The sequence below is a fragment of the Annulohypoxylon maeteangense genome (genome assembly GCF_022496945.1).
Source record: "Annulohypoxylon maeteangense strain CBS 123835 unplaced genomic scaffold GGS22scaffold_2, whole genome shotgun sequence".
NCBI lineage: Eukaryota > Fungi > Ascomycota > Sordariomycetes > Xylariales > Hypoxylaceae > Annulohypoxylon > Annulohypoxylon maeteangense.
In genome coordinates this window covers 2,882,937-2,899,049 of record NW_025953249.1, presented here as the reverse complement: position 1 = coordinate 2,899,049, position 16,113 = coordinate 2,882,937, and the positions used below count along the sequence as shown (strand labels likewise).

Below are 16,113 nucleotides of genomic sequence, written 5' to 3'. Positions count from 1 at the left end.
TTTTAGCAACAAAAACACGATTTAGATGCTGGAATTATCAAACATTATGGTGGGGTGGCGGGGTAAAGATCGCGGGGTATGCAATTAAGCCCTTTAAAGCAAGCTACCGCTTGCCTTTCTTAGACGAAAATAGCGTCTAACTTAATTTTGCCGGTTCATTAATGCAAGAGATAAATTCTTCCTAAGCTTTTTCTAGATGAGATTTATTTATACTCTATTAAATTATCTTAGCCTTTTCAAATACCCCTGATAATGGCAGCAAAGAAGCCTGTCATCGGCCTACTTGGGGGCGGCCAGCTTGGCCGCATGTTATGTGAGGCAGCCGGGCCTTTAGGAATACCAATCGCTATATTGGATGCTGAAAATTGCCCGGCGAAACAGGTCAACCAGAGCGATCTTCATGTTACGGGCTCTTTCAAAGATCCAGAGAAGATCAAACTCTTAGCTACTCGTTGCGATTTCCTGACAGTGGAGATTGAACATGTAGAAACCGAGGTGTTGGAGGAGATAGCAACGAAAGGAGTGGAAATACCAAATCCAGACGGAGAAGGAACTATTTTAAAGAAGGTTCCCGTTCACCCGTCATGGAAGACGATACGTCTCATCCAGGACAAGTATCAACAAAAAGAATATTTCGCAAAGAACGGAATTCCCGTTACCGAACAGATGGCTATAGAGTCTGGGGAAACCAAACAGGATTCTCTTGATGAAGCTGCTTGGAAATATGGCTTCCCCTTTATGTTAAAGGGTAGCAAAGGATCATACGATGGTCGTGGAAACTTCAAGGTTAGCGGTCCTGAAGACTTGAAGAATGTCTCAGCTCAAATGGGGGACCAAGCCCTATACGCGGAAAAATGGGTGCCCTTCGAGATGGAACTGTCTGTTATGGTATTACGAACGGAGGACGACAATGGAAAGCTTAAGCATGTCTACCCGTATCCTGTTGTTGAAACTATACATGAGGACAGTATATGTACTAAGGTCTTCTACCCGCCACGGAGTATACCCGAAGACGTCAAAAGGCGGGCGCAGAAGGTTGCTAGTGATGTTATAGCGAGCCTCTGGGGTCGCGGTGTCTTCGCTGTTGAAATGTTTTTACTTGCAGATGGCCAAATTCTCGTCAACGAGGTTGCTCCTCGTCCACACAACTCTGGCCATTTCACAAGTACGGATTTCCTCTATTTTTATACAAATTTTAACGTCCAATTACTAATTAAACTTTATAGTTGAGGCCGTTCCCCAAATGTCACAGTATAAAGCCCAACTATACTCCATACTGGATCGTGTCCCCGACAAAGGCGTTAATCTAACGGCGCGAGTACCTTCTTCAATCATGTTAAATGTCCTCGGCGGAGCTCAGCCGTCATCTCATGATAAATACATTGATCTGGCTGAAGAGGCATATGACGACTTTACAGACATATATGTACATCTATACGGGAAAGAGTCAAAGCCAGGACGAAAGATTGGTCATATCACTGCTACCGGCTTCTCGTCAGTAGAACGTCTAGCTGAGACGATAAGCCCTCTCATTAAAGTCATGGATGAGATTCGAGCTGAGCGCATTGGTTCGAAAGATCCTATCAAGACTCAAACGACAGTATCGAAACCTGTCCCTCTGGTGGCTGTTACGATGGGCTCTGATTCGGATTTGACAACCGTGGCAGCTGGCTTAAAAATGTTAGACGCATTCAAGGTGCCTTACGAAGTCCGCATAACGTCGGCACACCGGACGCCACATCTTATGATGAAGTTCGCGGCAGAAATGGCTAAATCGGGTTGCAAAGTTATAATTGCGGCAGCAGGTTAGTATTTTACTTTTTGACTACTGTAACTCGTATCTCGTCTTGAATTTTGCTTATTGACATAATTCTGCTGGATAATTGCTAACATATACATACAGGTGGCGCTGCTCATCTGCCGGGCATGCTTGCATCAGAAGTGCATATTCCCGTGATCGGCATTCCAGTGAAGGCTTCCGTGTTAGACGGCGTCGACAGCTTGCATTCAATTGTACAGATGCCCAGGGGCATCCCGTGCGCCACAGTTGGGATCGGCAACTCGACTAACGCAGCGCTTCTCGCGATCCGTATCCTGGGCGGCGCATATCCCGAGTATGCGGAGCGTATGAAGCGCTACCAGGAGAGTATGAAGAATGAGGTTCTGGCTAAGGACGAGAGGATATCGTCTGTAGGTTGGAAGGCGTATCTCGACGACATGCAGAAGAAATGAGCAGCGAACTTTTTAGAAGGATGTAGAATTGATGATTTGTGACTACACTTGTGAGACATGATCCGCGGATGCCGACTTCGAGGAGAGATTATCCCTCTATGTTGTGAAACTCTGTGATAGGTACAGGCATTGGTACTGTACTGTAACAATCAAGCACAATAGTCACTGATAGCTACTTGACCTCCAATAGGCCGGGGTGACCTAGGAGTGCTGTGTCGTGTAACTGGGCTACTGGGTAGTTCAGCGCTTCTTTACAAAGCAGCATGATTAATTCTCGGGGCTTTGAGCTGGAGCTACGGAAACCCGAGAGACTAGAGGCGAAGTTCCACGGAGGTTCCACACATAACCCCGGCCTCGCGAAGTCGTAAAATCCGTTGATGCCGTTGACGTAGTACTCACGTATGTAGGTAGTCATTACCTAACAATCTAGGTACCTACGGATCGCGAAGATGGACTTTAGTAATAATTCGCGTTGGTTAGGTCCGGCCACCGTCACCCTAATTCGATTGACCTGGTAATGTGTACAACCTGTTGTACCACCTAGGCATCATAGAAATCACGGCATTCACATTATCAAGAGGGGAACGGCTAAATATATAAAAGCCTCAAGACGATTCAGCAAGACGATACATGTTCTTCACATAAAACAATACCTAGTTTCCCGATTCACCACCGAAAGATCAGTTCACTTCTAACTTATCAGGAAAATCGACAAGACAGTCAAAATGCCTACACTCGTCGGAAAAGAGATCGGATCCACGGGATTTGGATTGATGGGATTGACCTGGCGGCCGGAACCGGTTCCCCAGGAACAGGCGTTCGAGGCTATGAAGGCAGCGCTGAATAATGGGATGAACTTCTGGAACGGCGGCGAATTCTACGGGCCGCCTGAGTACAATTCTCTCGTGCTGCTCGAGCGCTACTTCGCCAAGTATCCCGAGGATGCCGAGAAGGTCGTGCTGAGCATCAAGGGTGGCGTTGGCGCCGTGGGCAGGGAGCCTGATGGATCGCCTGAGAACACCCGCAGAACTCTCGATAGCTGCATCGCTCAGCTCAAGGGCCGCAAGAAGATTGATATCTTTGAGTTTGCTCGCCGCGATCAGAATGTCCCTATGAAGACGACCTTCGATGTCGTGCAAAAGGAGTGTATGTTTTTACTCTACTTCCCCTCCTGTACTTTATCACTAGACTTCAACCTATCTTCTCGCAGATAGCATGTATTCTGACAAAGACTAGACATCGACACTGGTAAGATTGGCGGCATCTCACTCTCAGAGGTCAGAGCCGAGACGATCCACGAAGCTGTCAAGATCATCAAGGTCGTAGGCGTCGAGGTTGAACTTTCGCTGTAAGCAACCCCCTCCCCCTAAAACACACATGCCTAACACACAACACAGATTCTCAAGACACATCTTCGACAACGGCGTAGCGGAAGCATGCGCAAAGTACGACATCCCCATAATCGCATACTCGCCGATCGGGCGCGGTTGGCTCAGCGGGACCATCAAGACCATCGACGACGTGCAGCCGCAGCTGCGCGTGTGGCCATGGTTCCAGCCGCCGAACTTCGCCATCAACCTCGAGCTCGCGGGGCAGGTCGCCGCGCTCGCGAAGCGGAAGGGCGTTACACCGGCCCAGCTGGCCATTGCTTGGACGAAGCGGCTGTCGACTTGGCGCGAGGGCGCGCCGAAGACGATTATACCGATCCCCGGGGCTACGACGGCCGCGAGGGTTACGGAGAATGCGGTGCTAGTGGAGCTGGAGGATGAGGAGATGGCGGCGTTGGATGAGACGTTGGGGAAGTTCCCGAGTGCCGGGGAGAGGTATCCTGAGGGGATTCCTACGAATACATAGGTGGGTGGCTGGGCTTTGATGGCTTCGGGTTTATAATACCTATGTATACCCGCATGCTATTTTCTAAGTCAAACTTCCCAATAGCAATTATAGAACTAGGTTAGATAGATTGTGATTGAGGTACGTATATCTAAGTGCCTGTCAAATATACTCAGCTCCGGGTTTGATGTTACGCTTGGCTTAGGAATTCGATTCCCTGAGCTGATGTTTTCTTCTTTCCTGGTCATCTCTATTGGTTGTTATTCACTTCGCATAAGTATCTAGTTTAGAGCTGAAGTTTTCTGTTCAATAAGGTAGGTATCATTTGGATTTATCCCTCTTCTTCGGAGGACATACCTACGTAAAGAAACTTCTTGGGTCTATATATATATGTACCTATTGGCATTGTCAGCGCTCCAATGTTCATGGCAGCATAAGACTTTAATGAACGCCACTATCAGGCAAGAAGATATCCACATTTTGAGAAACCCGGAGGCTCATCTTCAGCATTGCAGAATTCTTGATACGTTCATCACTTAGTGGGTTGAGATTGGAAGAATAAAAAAAGCCCATATAGGTAGGTATCTACTTACATCCTGAAAGGGTACCCGGATAATGCGAATACATCAATGCTTCATGTCTTACCGTGGTATAGCGGTGTCGTGACAACTACAACTTTTTAGGCCATCTCGAACAAACGTGTGACCGCCATTCTTTAGCCTAATAGGACATAAAGGTTTGATATACTCCTCAACCAATTCATACCTAAATAATGTAGTGCAAATTGTATTTAAAACGAGTAAAGGCCGAGAGAAGAAGTTGTGGAAGTTACCATGGTAGGTATGAAACTTGAAGAGGTGAAATGGAAAATTACAGAAAACTCTATCTGTAGATATGTGGAGAACCCCCTACTTTGGACCAATAAGAGAGACGGGAAGTTTATTATGTAATTCCCTATTATTAAAAACCCTCTTATTATTAGATCTAACAGCGTACGGAAACTATTGAGCCGCGAATAGAGACGCAAAATCCTTTAAGTGATCTTTGATTTATTACACAGGACGACTAAAGATCCAAGCGGCCCGTCCCAATGCACCGGGCGTGCCGATGACTTCCATTCCAAAAATTTGACGGATGACAATTTATACACGAGACCGCTAAACCGCCAAAAATGTGACTGTCAAGGGAGTCATTTGATAGCATTGATAATCGAAATGATTGATCATCACCGTTGTTGGTTCGTCTCATGCATCCCGTATTGTATATCTTTTACACAAATACCTACCTAGGTATTCTTACTATCCTTAAGCGAGCACATATTAGTGCCGGATGAGATGCCAGGATGTTTCTATTTTTCTATTTTTTCTATTACAAGATCTACTTAGTAGACTGAAGAGCCCTCAGACTTTCGATAATATTCCGAATGCCCCTTTCACATTACATACAGCAAGGACCCTCTTGATGAGGTCCTAACCGTAACTGGCTCGGCCTATGCTAGATTACCTGCATACTTACAGGCAGGTACAGGTAGGTACAGGCAGGTACACAATTAAAGATGGATCTTGCCGTCTCTTGCTGTTGCATTGAAACGCGACAAGGGGTTAAGCAGCAACCTTGCGGTATGATTGCGCGTGTGTTTCCTACCAGCCTACCCGGCCAGCCATCCCGCCCAGTCTATCCCCTATTCACGACCGTGCAGGATTTCCTGCAAAATTTAACGATCCCGGCAGCTGCATGAATGTGGAAGCTCGTTTCTCGACTTTGTGATCCGGTCGATATGAGCAACCTGACTGGTCCATTATCGCTTTGCATAAGAGCATACACACCATACCTACGTTGCCCTGGAAGTCGGGAGTTTTGGAGTTTTGGACAATCTTTAATCTTTCCCCGTCTGCCCGTCTGCCCGTCTTTCGAATTCCAATTAGCTCTTTAATATAGTATTGAAAACTAAGCTCCTTCTTCTTTTCTTATCCGAAGCGGTGCCCTTTTTCGGCTTTCACGAGCCGCAGAAAGTCTAGCGTCGGAATGCACTAAGCTCAAACGCTCAAACGGTTCTAGAGCCGGCAGGTGTGCGACGCTCGGCTCGCACTAATAAATTTTGGAATCTGAGAAGTCGAGACCTAAAAGAAGCTAAGAGGAACTAAAAGGAGGTTTCGTCATTTCAAGTATGCTCCACTTCTACCGAATAGCCAATTGATCCATAGAAATTCAAGAGAGAGGGACGAGCTGTAATAAAGTATCCAATCAGAGAAGTCGCAGCCAGGTTCTTCAGTGTCCAGGTGGAAGGGTCAGGTACAAGTGGACGCAAGTGGGAGCATCGGTACGAAATACTTCGTACAGATGAACCACAGTGAACATTTGAACCGATAGCCAGATGGGTCTAAAAACAGCCCAGCAGTCTTCAAATGTTGCCCACTCTTTAATTAATTACCCCAAACCACCCGACGAGAATCGGCAACCGATGCCATTTCTTGCGATTTTGGTCGATTGAGGGAAAACGAGAATCGGAGTTGATTGAAATTGACATTGACATTGACCACCAACCTATCGATACCGGATTCGGCATTTTACAACCAGAGGTTAGGGACGGTGGTTGGAATTGTCTTTCTTGGAGCTTCTTGTTTTTTTCGCTTGTCTCCCTTTTTCGCCATGATAATTTTTGGAACTCGTGCGAATCGGCGGAATTGAATAGAAAATCGATCATCTTGGGGGTCTATTGGAGCCTCTCCCAACCCTCCTTTTGGCTGTGCCCCCCTTCCCTTGGTATCCTACAACGTCTCTACAACGTCCCGGCCACTTCGATTTCAGTTAGGGTTTTGATGTCGCTCGTCCGAACGAACTTTACCTTGTCGATTTCCCCGGCTTAATTTGTAGACGATCTCGCATATGATTGGTTTATTGCTTGCGACGAGTCCTATACGGGTACACGGCCACGAGCCTTCGAAGATAAACTCACATACCATACCCGTTCTTAGGTGCAACTTTGGATATACCACCACCATACCTACCTAGGTACCTATCTAGGTAGATACGGTATTGTACCTACCTGGTAGGTAGTTAATATTCGCATCTGCTTCAACAAGCGGTGCGGCTAATTGCAGTTTACAGTCCATTTTTGATTCGTCGCCTGTCCCCTCTAGGTTATAGCCACCCTCTTTTACGGACTCTTTAAGCTGCGAACTGCGAACCACTACGATCTCTAGAAACCTAGCCAATCCGCGCCGTCTCGCCAATGCATACAGCCTCTACTCCACCGGCCCAGACGTCGGGGTCAGGGTCGGGCTCTATGCCCTACCCGGCTCTGCCAGCGTCGCCCACTCTGACCAACCCAGACATGATATTGCCCGACTATGACGATACCTGCTCTTCCCCAGACAGATCACATTCGCCCCTAATAATGTGGAAGAACGCACATGCTGCCGAAATGGGCTTTGATCTCAGTGCCCAGGCCTTCACGACTCCTGTCACTCCAACTACACCTATTATATATGGGAATGGAACGATGCTTTCGGATATCGGGGAGGTTACCGAGGTTGAGAGTACATGCCCCCCTAACAAGCCGCGATCCGGGTCCACGCGCAGCGACGGCTCGATGCATCCGATTTCCCTCTCCCACTACGATATCATAAAGAAGAAGGATTCAAAGATTGGTCGCGAAAGGCGGTTGTCGATGGAATCGACGAGTACTATTACCAACCATGACCAGGGTGGGACGTTCGCCGATTTCGACGACGCTGTCAGCGTTGATGACAGCAATTTTCAGGGGGACGATGAGGAGAGTGTTGCCGACTCTTATATAGATGACGCCTTCCACGAGAATGCCATGGCAATCAAGGAAGCACGTAGAGCAATTGGACAGGAACGCTACTCTACAGCCTTGAGTCGAAGAGCCGAGCAAATTCTAGCGAATGCCAAGCGGCGGTTGACGGTGAGCATGTCCTCGGTATGTCTGTTTGCATTGACTAATTTTTCATAGACCATGGAAGGAAATTTGACCCGAGCAAGGTCATCCTTAAGCTCTCCTACCTTTTCTATTGATTCTGGCTCGACACCTTCGCCTACGAGTATTAGGCCTACAACCGCAATCCATCGTGACCATGATGCGAATTCTCGCGAAATCTCAACTGGGCACACAAGGATATCTAGCGAAAACAACATCCCCACCCTTCCCACCGACCTGGTCAAGCCAGGCGCATATATACCTAGATCTTCGAGCGCTCTAGGCGCGGCAGGTGGATATCGACCGCCCCTTCATAGCCCTCGCAGTGCGGATTATATACATGGAAGTACGAGAAGCACGCCGATGGATGGATCAATATACGGTAGCTCAGCCTTTGCCAGAAGCAAGCCGTCCCTACAAATCAGAGAGCATCTCCTCGAGCCGTTAAGTGAGGATGATGCTTCGCAGGATGTAGATTCAAGACCAAGCCTGGAAGATCCTAAACTAGATAATTTCCTTAGCCCGACTTTCGGGTCTTATTCAGATAAAGGGCTGAAGCGATCTGCATCAACGACGCAAATGCGTGATCTAAAAGACCAGATGAAGGATCTCAAGGGAAGATTATCGACGTTACGAGACCAAGCCCGAGCAGATAATCTAAAACGGCGAAGCCTTCAGAGCTTACGCACTCCTAGTCCTTTCACGCACGCTCAAGTTGACCAGTGGTACGCTGGCACGGCCCAAGGTGAAGATGAGGGTTCCGTCCATAGTGATTACAAATCACAATTGTCAAATGAGGACGTCTCGAGTATTGATGACGGTGCTGCGAAGGATTTGGCAGTGAAGCAAATGTCGCCTCACGCCAGTGAGGAATCGATCCCTAACGGCTTTTCTACCGTAGAAGACAGCGAGCCTTCGCCATTAGGTGATGGTGATAATAGCTCATTTTCGTCAAAGAGTGACGGTCTATCAGTTCCTAACCAACCAGAAGATGACGCCGACGATCTGAGGACTGAGGATGGTTCTGACGAAGATGTTGATGGAGTGGTCCAAGAAGAGGAGGAGGAGGAAGAAGAAGATGAAGATGTAGAGGCAGAAATGGATGAGAATGATCAGTCCGTATTCGAGGACGATGTAAGCGATAGTGGCGCGTCTGCGTATTACGATTCCGTTCAGAATCAAGTGTCTCACGAAGATCGCGAAGATGCCTTCGACTATGAGCATTTCTTCCTACATAGCGCGATGGGCAGCATGAGCCGGAGTCGGATGAGGAAAGGCAGCCGCGATAGTTTCAGCTCCGAAGACTCGGTGGAGACGACTCGGGGTCCAGTTACGACTTCCAAAACGAGATCGACTGCTGGTAAGGCCGGGAGCCGCTCTCGTAGAGGTAGTCATGGTTCCATTTCATCGATAGAGTCGTTCGCAACAGCCACAGAGGGCAGGCTGACAAGAGCAGAAAATGAGGCCGCAGAAGCTTATCATGGACACGGTGTTATAATACCCCAGCGCGCTCGAACGCATACGCCGGACGCAGCGAGACGGGCTCGTTTATCGACCGAGACGAGCGATTCCGGATCTGATAACAGTCGGCCCAAACCCTCCAATATCCGGCGACCCCAAAGTAGTGCGGCGGCATTTATGCATCGACCTTCAGTGTCGTCTTTTGACTCTAGCAAAACTCATCGAAGCTTCCCGTTGGTAAACAAACCGAAAGTTAACGGTGGAATATTGACGCCACGAGATTCTCCCGATCGAGAGTTAAAACGAATTTCAGAAGTCTTTCTTAATGAGAGCCTTAATAGCATTCAGAGCGGAGATAACAAGACGTCACCGATCGAGATGCTACAAAAGGATGACCGCATTCTTGTTGAGCGCCTAATTGCTGGACTCGGTCGAAGTGTTCTCGGTTTGGCCGAATCTGGCCGTGGTTCGGCTGACTATCGGGCATATAGGAGGAAAATAGAGGCAGCTCGGCGAGTTTTGGAGAACTTGGACGCACAGGCGTAATTCTTGATTTAGGTATTTTGCTGAATCAGGCGTTTATGGATTATACCATTTTATGAGGGTGATACAATCAATCATGGGGAAAGGCTACGGTACCTCTTTTTTATTCCCATTCTTTCTTGGTCTTAATGTCTTTTACTACCTCTTAAGAGTCCTTCTCGCACGGATTACGATTACGAAAAATAAGATCCCATCTTTTCATACGACAGCCGCTATTCTTTAATCCTACGTTTCGTGGGTTAGTTTTGGGAAGGAGCTCGTTGTCTTTGTTGGGAGCAACAGTGGTGGGTCCTTACATCCGTACTGTATTTCTTCGATACCCTAGACCGCTCTGTGGTCTCTGCTTTTACATGTACTTAGCTTTAGGGATTGTAGTATATAGCCGCTAAATTTTTGAACTAAACTTGTCTATATTGATTAAGAAATTTTGAGTTGCATCCCGTGCTGATGAGACAGTACACCGTATTATAAACATAATTAATTTTCAGTTTCCCTAACGCTACTTCTCACTGGAAATGTTCAAGGTTGCTTTTTCATGATTATGTAAATACCTAATAGGTACATATCTTCATAGCTTGATGAACTCCTTCACGATATCTCATGACCTAAATCTTATAAGCATTGTGCTTACGATAACTCCTGAGTTCTTCAGTCACGCAAAGTAGAACCTGCCTTGTCTAATGACCTTGGGAAAACATACAGGATGCAAACAACCTACGATTGCTATGTCGTGGTTGAGCATATACACTTTGCGAGGTGATTACTGTCGCAGTATGCTCATATTCGAGGCATAAGCTAGTACCGTGCGCTGTAATTAGCGCACTGTACCGACATCATTACCTACTGTATTCCTTCGACTAGCGGAAGGCAGCAACCCACTTATTCCGGTAACAACATCAGATCCGATAACACCTATGAAATTTAGATTGTAAATACACATATCTTCTTTCCCTTTAACTATACCAGCCTATAAATACCATAAATAGTACTCTCTACTTGGCGAGTAGTAGCTTTACTAAAACCATAATAAGTGGGCCCGCTGCCTTCCTCCAGTCAAAGGGATAACACTTTCCTTCGTCTTACATTCATCGCAAATTAAGATATGCCTACCTCTGCGTCCTAGCAGTCTTCTTAATTTTTCTTTACAACTTTACTTTTAACATTCAAATATTTCTACGAGCCAACTTCAATGTGATTTCTTCCAAGATCACTATTCTCGATGAAGACAGGCCCTGTCGTTGGCCTGTCGCTACTTCTCAACCTACGAATTGAATCTTCCCCCATAGATACATTTACAGCATTAAAATCCCCTTGTTACACCAACCAACACCATGGATACGTCGTGGACTAGCAAATACATTCCAGCTGGGTGTCTCAAAATACCTGCAGATACTGGCAATCTCTCATTGCTTGGAAGTTTTGCCTCGTCTAAGTGGGAGTTCTTCGCTCGCTATCCGGATGAATTTCCCGCGCAAGATTGTCTTCCAGCCCAGCTGCAGAACACACTTTTAAAGCAGATTTTTTTACAACCTTTCATCGGATTATGGACAAATCGATGGATTCAGATGTCTTTTTGTCAAATTTCCGAACTAGAGAATATGGGGCGCCTTCGAATTTACATACTACCTCAAGATGTAGACAGAAGTGTCATGATCGTCAACAATGACTTAACTAGAGCTAATTTAGCCTTACTATCTCAACTAGATTACTCGTCGGACTGTTGGAGCGGCGCAACCAGAACCATCTACCAAGGTCACCCAGCACCATGTACTCAAGATCTACCCGAGGACGATGGATCGCTTTTGTCCATGTTTAACAACATTCCTTCACCAGATCCTCACTCAGGCTTAGAGACGAACCCAGACACCCGTGATGGGATGGAATGCTTACTGCAGAGTGATATTCCTGGCATAACTACGAAACTATACCCCTACCAAGGCAGATCGGCTGCACTCATGCTTCAACGCGAGGAAAATCCTAAGAGGATTATTGACCCTCGATTTCAGTCAGTGCTTGACCAAGATGGGAAAACTTGGTATTACGACAACGTCTCAGGTATTGTCTTAAGGGAACCACGGTACTACGACGGAGTCCGTGGTGGAATCCTTGCAGAAGAGAGTAAGTAAACATCCAAATCGCCCTTTGAGCTTTTTATCTCTAGTTATCTTATTTAGAGTGACGACAAGTGTCTCGTGGTATATAATATCTTTCTTCCTTACTTAGTACCCTTTCCATAAATCAATATCACTAACTATATCCTGTAGTGGGTACGGGAAAGACCCTCATCTGCTTATCTCTGATTATCAGCACCAAGGGCGAGCCTAGCAAAGTCCCGGAGCCATTTGTTGTTGAGACTGACCAAAAGCCCAATGCATCCTTAATGGATATGGCAGCAGCAGCAGTCAACAAAAATTCGATAGCATGGAGGCTCTTTTTCGAGGCTTATGCTAAGAGCGGCCGCGAATACCGGCACTGCAAGGAGGCCTTGCAGAGACAAGAGAATCTTGCCATATACAAAATCCGAGAAACCTTGATAGAGCCACGAAGGAGTAACAGAGCCGTGCCCACTGCCAAAGCACCCAAAACAGTGTACCTCAGCTGCGTCTCGCTCGTTGTAGCTCCCAATAACCTTGTCAAGCAATGGCAAGACGAGATTAAGAAGCACACCACCGGCCTGAAGCTACTTGTTCTTGTAGAGAAGCAAGAAATCCCATCAATCTTTAACTTATTGACCTATGACTTGATTCTCTTTTCTGAGAGTCGCTTCGAGTGGATCCAGCAAGAGAAGGACTGTTGCCCACTTGAATACATTCGGTTCAAGCGTTGCATCATAGATGAAGGTCATAAGCTAGGCCACAGAACCCGAGGTTGGAAAAGCGATGTGCTGAGAGTTCTCGACCGCCTTGAAATATCTGCACGTTGGGTTGTTACAGGAACCCCTTCAAGAGGATTGTATGGTGTAGAGAACACTTCACGCAATGGCGCCAACGGAACAATAAAATCAGCCCCACCCCAGGAACGACAAGACCTGCAAAGAATTGGCAATATTGCTACTAAGTATCTCAGAGTTCGGCCATGGGTTAATACGAAGGATGAGATCGGCGACAGTGTGGCTGATTGGAATGTGTATGTCATGAACAAAAACCAGCATACCAAGGGTCACAATCGCAAAGACTGTTTGAGGACAACTCTCAATTCACTTATCGTCCGTCATAGGCTCTCAGATGTCAGCACACTTCTACCTCCAGTAGAAGAAAAGATCGTGCTTCTCGATGGATCCTTCCAGGATAAGCTGTCTCTGAATCTCTTCTCCATGATGGTCATCTTCAACTCAGTACAGTCGCAGCGCACCGATATGGATTACTTCTTCCATTACAGACAGCGCAAGAGTCTTATTCGACTCGTTAATAACTTAAGACAAGCTTGCTTCTTCGGTGGCGTGTTCTACTCCGTCAGCGACATAAATCAATCTTTACGGACCGCGGAACAGTTTCTCTGGAAAAAGGAAATCCCAATTAGTGACGAGGACGAAGAACTTCTTAAACAAGCAATTGCATTTGGCAAATTTGCTGTAAAGAATAAATTGAAGGCCGTCAGCTACGAATTCCACGCGATGCCATTGTACGTAGAAAACTTTCCCGGGGGTAATGGGAAGAGTTGGTCTCTTGATTTTCAGGAGGTTGAAAGTCCGGGTCAACCTATCTGTACCGATGCTGGGATGATCCTTGCGCTCCAGAAGTATCTAAACCCCTGGATTGATGCCCCAACATCCTTGCAGACAATAATATCGAGCAGCATGCTCGATCGACAAGGTATGGCTGAGCGTTCTCAAGCCTTAACTTTGGCGATGTCAGCTGAGATTGGGCGATCTTCAAACCTGCACTTAGCTGGCAATATTTCTCTCAGCGACGACCATAACACAAAGCCGAAATCGGGGAACTTGGAAAAGGTAACATCGTCACCCACTAAGAGCTATCAAGGGAACGCTGAAAACTCGGAGAGTCCCGTTGAGATTGCTGAACCTCTGAAGAAAACTAAGATCATCTCGACCGTCTCGGCCAAGTTATCCTATCTCATTGACTCCATCGTCAAGTACCAAGATAAGGAGCAAATCATCATCTTCTACGACAATGACAACATTGCATATTATTTAGCTGGGGTGCTTGAAATTGTAAGCATCTATTCCTTGTGCTCTTGTTTGTGCATAAACTTACCTACATTGTAGCTGCAAATCCAACATCTGATTTACTCAAGAGCTGGTCTTACCTCAGAAAGACGAGCGCAATACGTTGCTACTTTCACACATAACCAGGAATTTCGGGTCTTGTTGATGGATATAACACAAGCAGCTTTCGGCCTCGACATGCGCAGTGCTTCGCGCATTTACTTCATTAGCCCTGTCCTGAATCCACAAGTTCAAGCCCAGGCTATCGGAAGAGCGCGACGCATTAGTCAGCAAAAACCAGTATCTGTCGAGACCCTCGTCTTGCGCAACAGTATCGAGGAAATTATTGTCAACCGTCGTAAACAGATGACGCATGCTGAACAAGTCAAGGTCAAGTCTATCATAGACGACCATTTGATATACCAATGGATTTTGAATGCGAAGATCATGCCGATGTCTGACGAAAAAGACGGCGTCGCGCAGACCTCGATGCTTAAAACCCCACAATTCGTCTTCGGTAGAGGATTTGGCCGAGAATTTGACCCTGATGAAGGATTGATCACAGACACTCCCGTTCCATTTGAGGAAACTAGAGGCCAGAAGAGATCAAACTCAGAGATTTCGGCAGTCGACGATAATGACCTTGACTCTCAGACACTGCTTAGAAAACGCGTTCGAATATGCATCTAAATATTAAGGGATTCTAAGAGTCAGCGACTTCGAAAATACTACTAGCTTTGAGAGATGAATTTACTTAGCATGATACCCTACTCGCATGATAGAAATGCACTACGAAAGGATCACGAGGTATGTATCTGTTCATCTCCATGAAGCAAGCAGTCATTCTAACCTGAATATATACCCAGAATCGATTGCACCTTCAGAAAGTCGCTATTATACAGTTACCGCGCGCTTCGTGCATATTACCATTATGGCCATGTTTACTTTAGCTACGGCGGATTTATGTGATTATGTAATCAAGGGGGGATAAGTGCTCCCTGGATTGATCACCACCTTATTTGCTAGACATTTAGCTAATTCAATTCGATTTGAATTACTGATGAATATAGATTCGTGATATGCTAACTACATGGCTACCTGGCCGCTAGGTGCGGTTCGAGTTCTCTCCTGATAGCCGTCGTATCATAGTTCAATGATTGCTTTGGATTGCAGCTAACTAGGCATTTTATCACATCAATTCGTTCGAGGCCGAGAACAAGCGCTCGGAGTAATGCACTCAGATATCATGAGGGTGTGTACATGAACGGTAACGTGTTTGTCGCCCCGACCGATACGAAGTGTAGTATCGATGCGGGGTTTCCCCCTTTCGCGTTTTCCTCGAGGCTTCCGGAATCTAGACTGGGAGGTTACCTGAGTACCTAGGTACGTAGGCCTCTAGTTATCATAATTTCAAGTCGCGCTCAAGGACTTGGGCTATGTTTCAGGCTACAATGGGCATGTTGCTTCTGGTAGGGATGAGGCCGAGGTATGTGGGCCTGGAGTAGAGGGATGCCAGTGTGTAGATTATGGTAGGCGGGAGGAGGGATATTGTTGTGGTGGGGAGGCGTATGTGCCACTTCTTTTTATCCTTGCGGTATATTATTCCCGGAGATCTTAAGTCTATGTCCACGGAAGACATCACGACATGGATCGACCGGGTTCAAGAAGACCTCATAACGGAAGGGGCATGTTATTCCATGAGGGTGGCGTAGGGGAGAAACCCGGAGACGTGATGGAGGGCGGTTTTCAGGGTAGGTCAACTTAACGCGCTTCGAAAGAAGCGAGACTCATACCGCTGACAAATGTGTGCTAACGTGGTTTGCTAGATGCAATAGAGTGTTGTTCGCATGACTACGTGTGACGATAGTTGAAGCTCTTTATTTTGGGATATACCCTAGCGAAGTTGAGTGTGGGACTACGGGTTTGCCAGGCAGTACAT

The 16,113-nt window shown here is 46.6% G+C and overlaps 4 protein-coding genes across 4 annotated transcripts; all 4 read left to right on the top strand.

The window, feature by feature from the left end:
* Window positions 1-173: 173 nt before the first annotated feature.
* On the top strand, window positions 174-2,360 carry GGS22DRAFT_70618 (phosphoribosylaminoimidazole carboxylase). Its single transcript, XM_047967865.1, has 3 exons — window positions 174-1,165; window positions 1,227-1,805; window positions 1,904-2,360. The coding sequence occupies exons 1-3, from the start codon at window positions 253-255 to the stop codon at window positions 2,230-2,232; spliced, it is 1,821 nt and encodes a 606-aa protein (XP_047823232.1). The 5' UTR covers window positions 174-252; the 3' UTR covers window positions 2,233-2,360.
* Window positions 2,361-2,538: 178 nt separating this feature from the next.
* On the top strand, window positions 2,539-4,431 carry GGS22DRAFT_70608 (putative aldo/keto reductase). Its single transcript, XM_047967864.1, has 3 exons — window positions 2,539-3,378; window positions 3,469-3,580; window positions 3,630-4,431. The coding sequence occupies exons 1-3, from the start codon at window positions 2,958-2,960 to the stop codon at window positions 4,084-4,086; spliced, it is 990 nt and encodes a 329-aa protein (XP_047823231.1). The 5' UTR covers window positions 2,539-2,957; the 3' UTR covers window positions 4,087-4,431.
* Window positions 4,432-7,004: 2,573 nt separating this feature from the next.
* GGS22DRAFT_70604 (uncharacterized protein) lies at window positions 7,005-10,171 on the top strand. Its single transcript, XM_047967863.1, has 3 exons — window positions 7,005-7,114; window positions 7,174-7,993; window positions 8,042-10,171. Exons 2-3 carry the CDS (start codon window positions 7,298-7,300, stop codon window positions 10,010-10,012), a joined length of 2,667 nt encoding a protein of 888 aa, XP_047823230.1. The 5' UTR covers window positions 7,005-7,114; window positions 7,174-7,297; the 3' UTR covers window positions 10,013-10,171.
* A 740-nt stretch (window positions 10,172-10,911) lies between these two features.
* Window positions 10,912-14,864, top strand: GGS22DRAFT_196947 (P-loop containing nucleoside triphosphate hydrolase protein; the record flags this gene model as incomplete). Its single annotated transcript, XM_047965912.1, has 3 exons — window positions 10,912-12,127; window positions 12,274-14,180; window positions 14,235-14,864. The coding sequence occupies exons 1-3, from the start codon at window positions 11,341-11,343 to the stop codon at window positions 14,862-14,864; spliced, it is 3,324 nt and encodes a 1,107-aa protein (XP_047823229.1). The 5' UTR covers window positions 10,912-11,340.
* Between the last annotated feature and the right edge of the window lie 1,249 nt (window positions 14,865-16,113).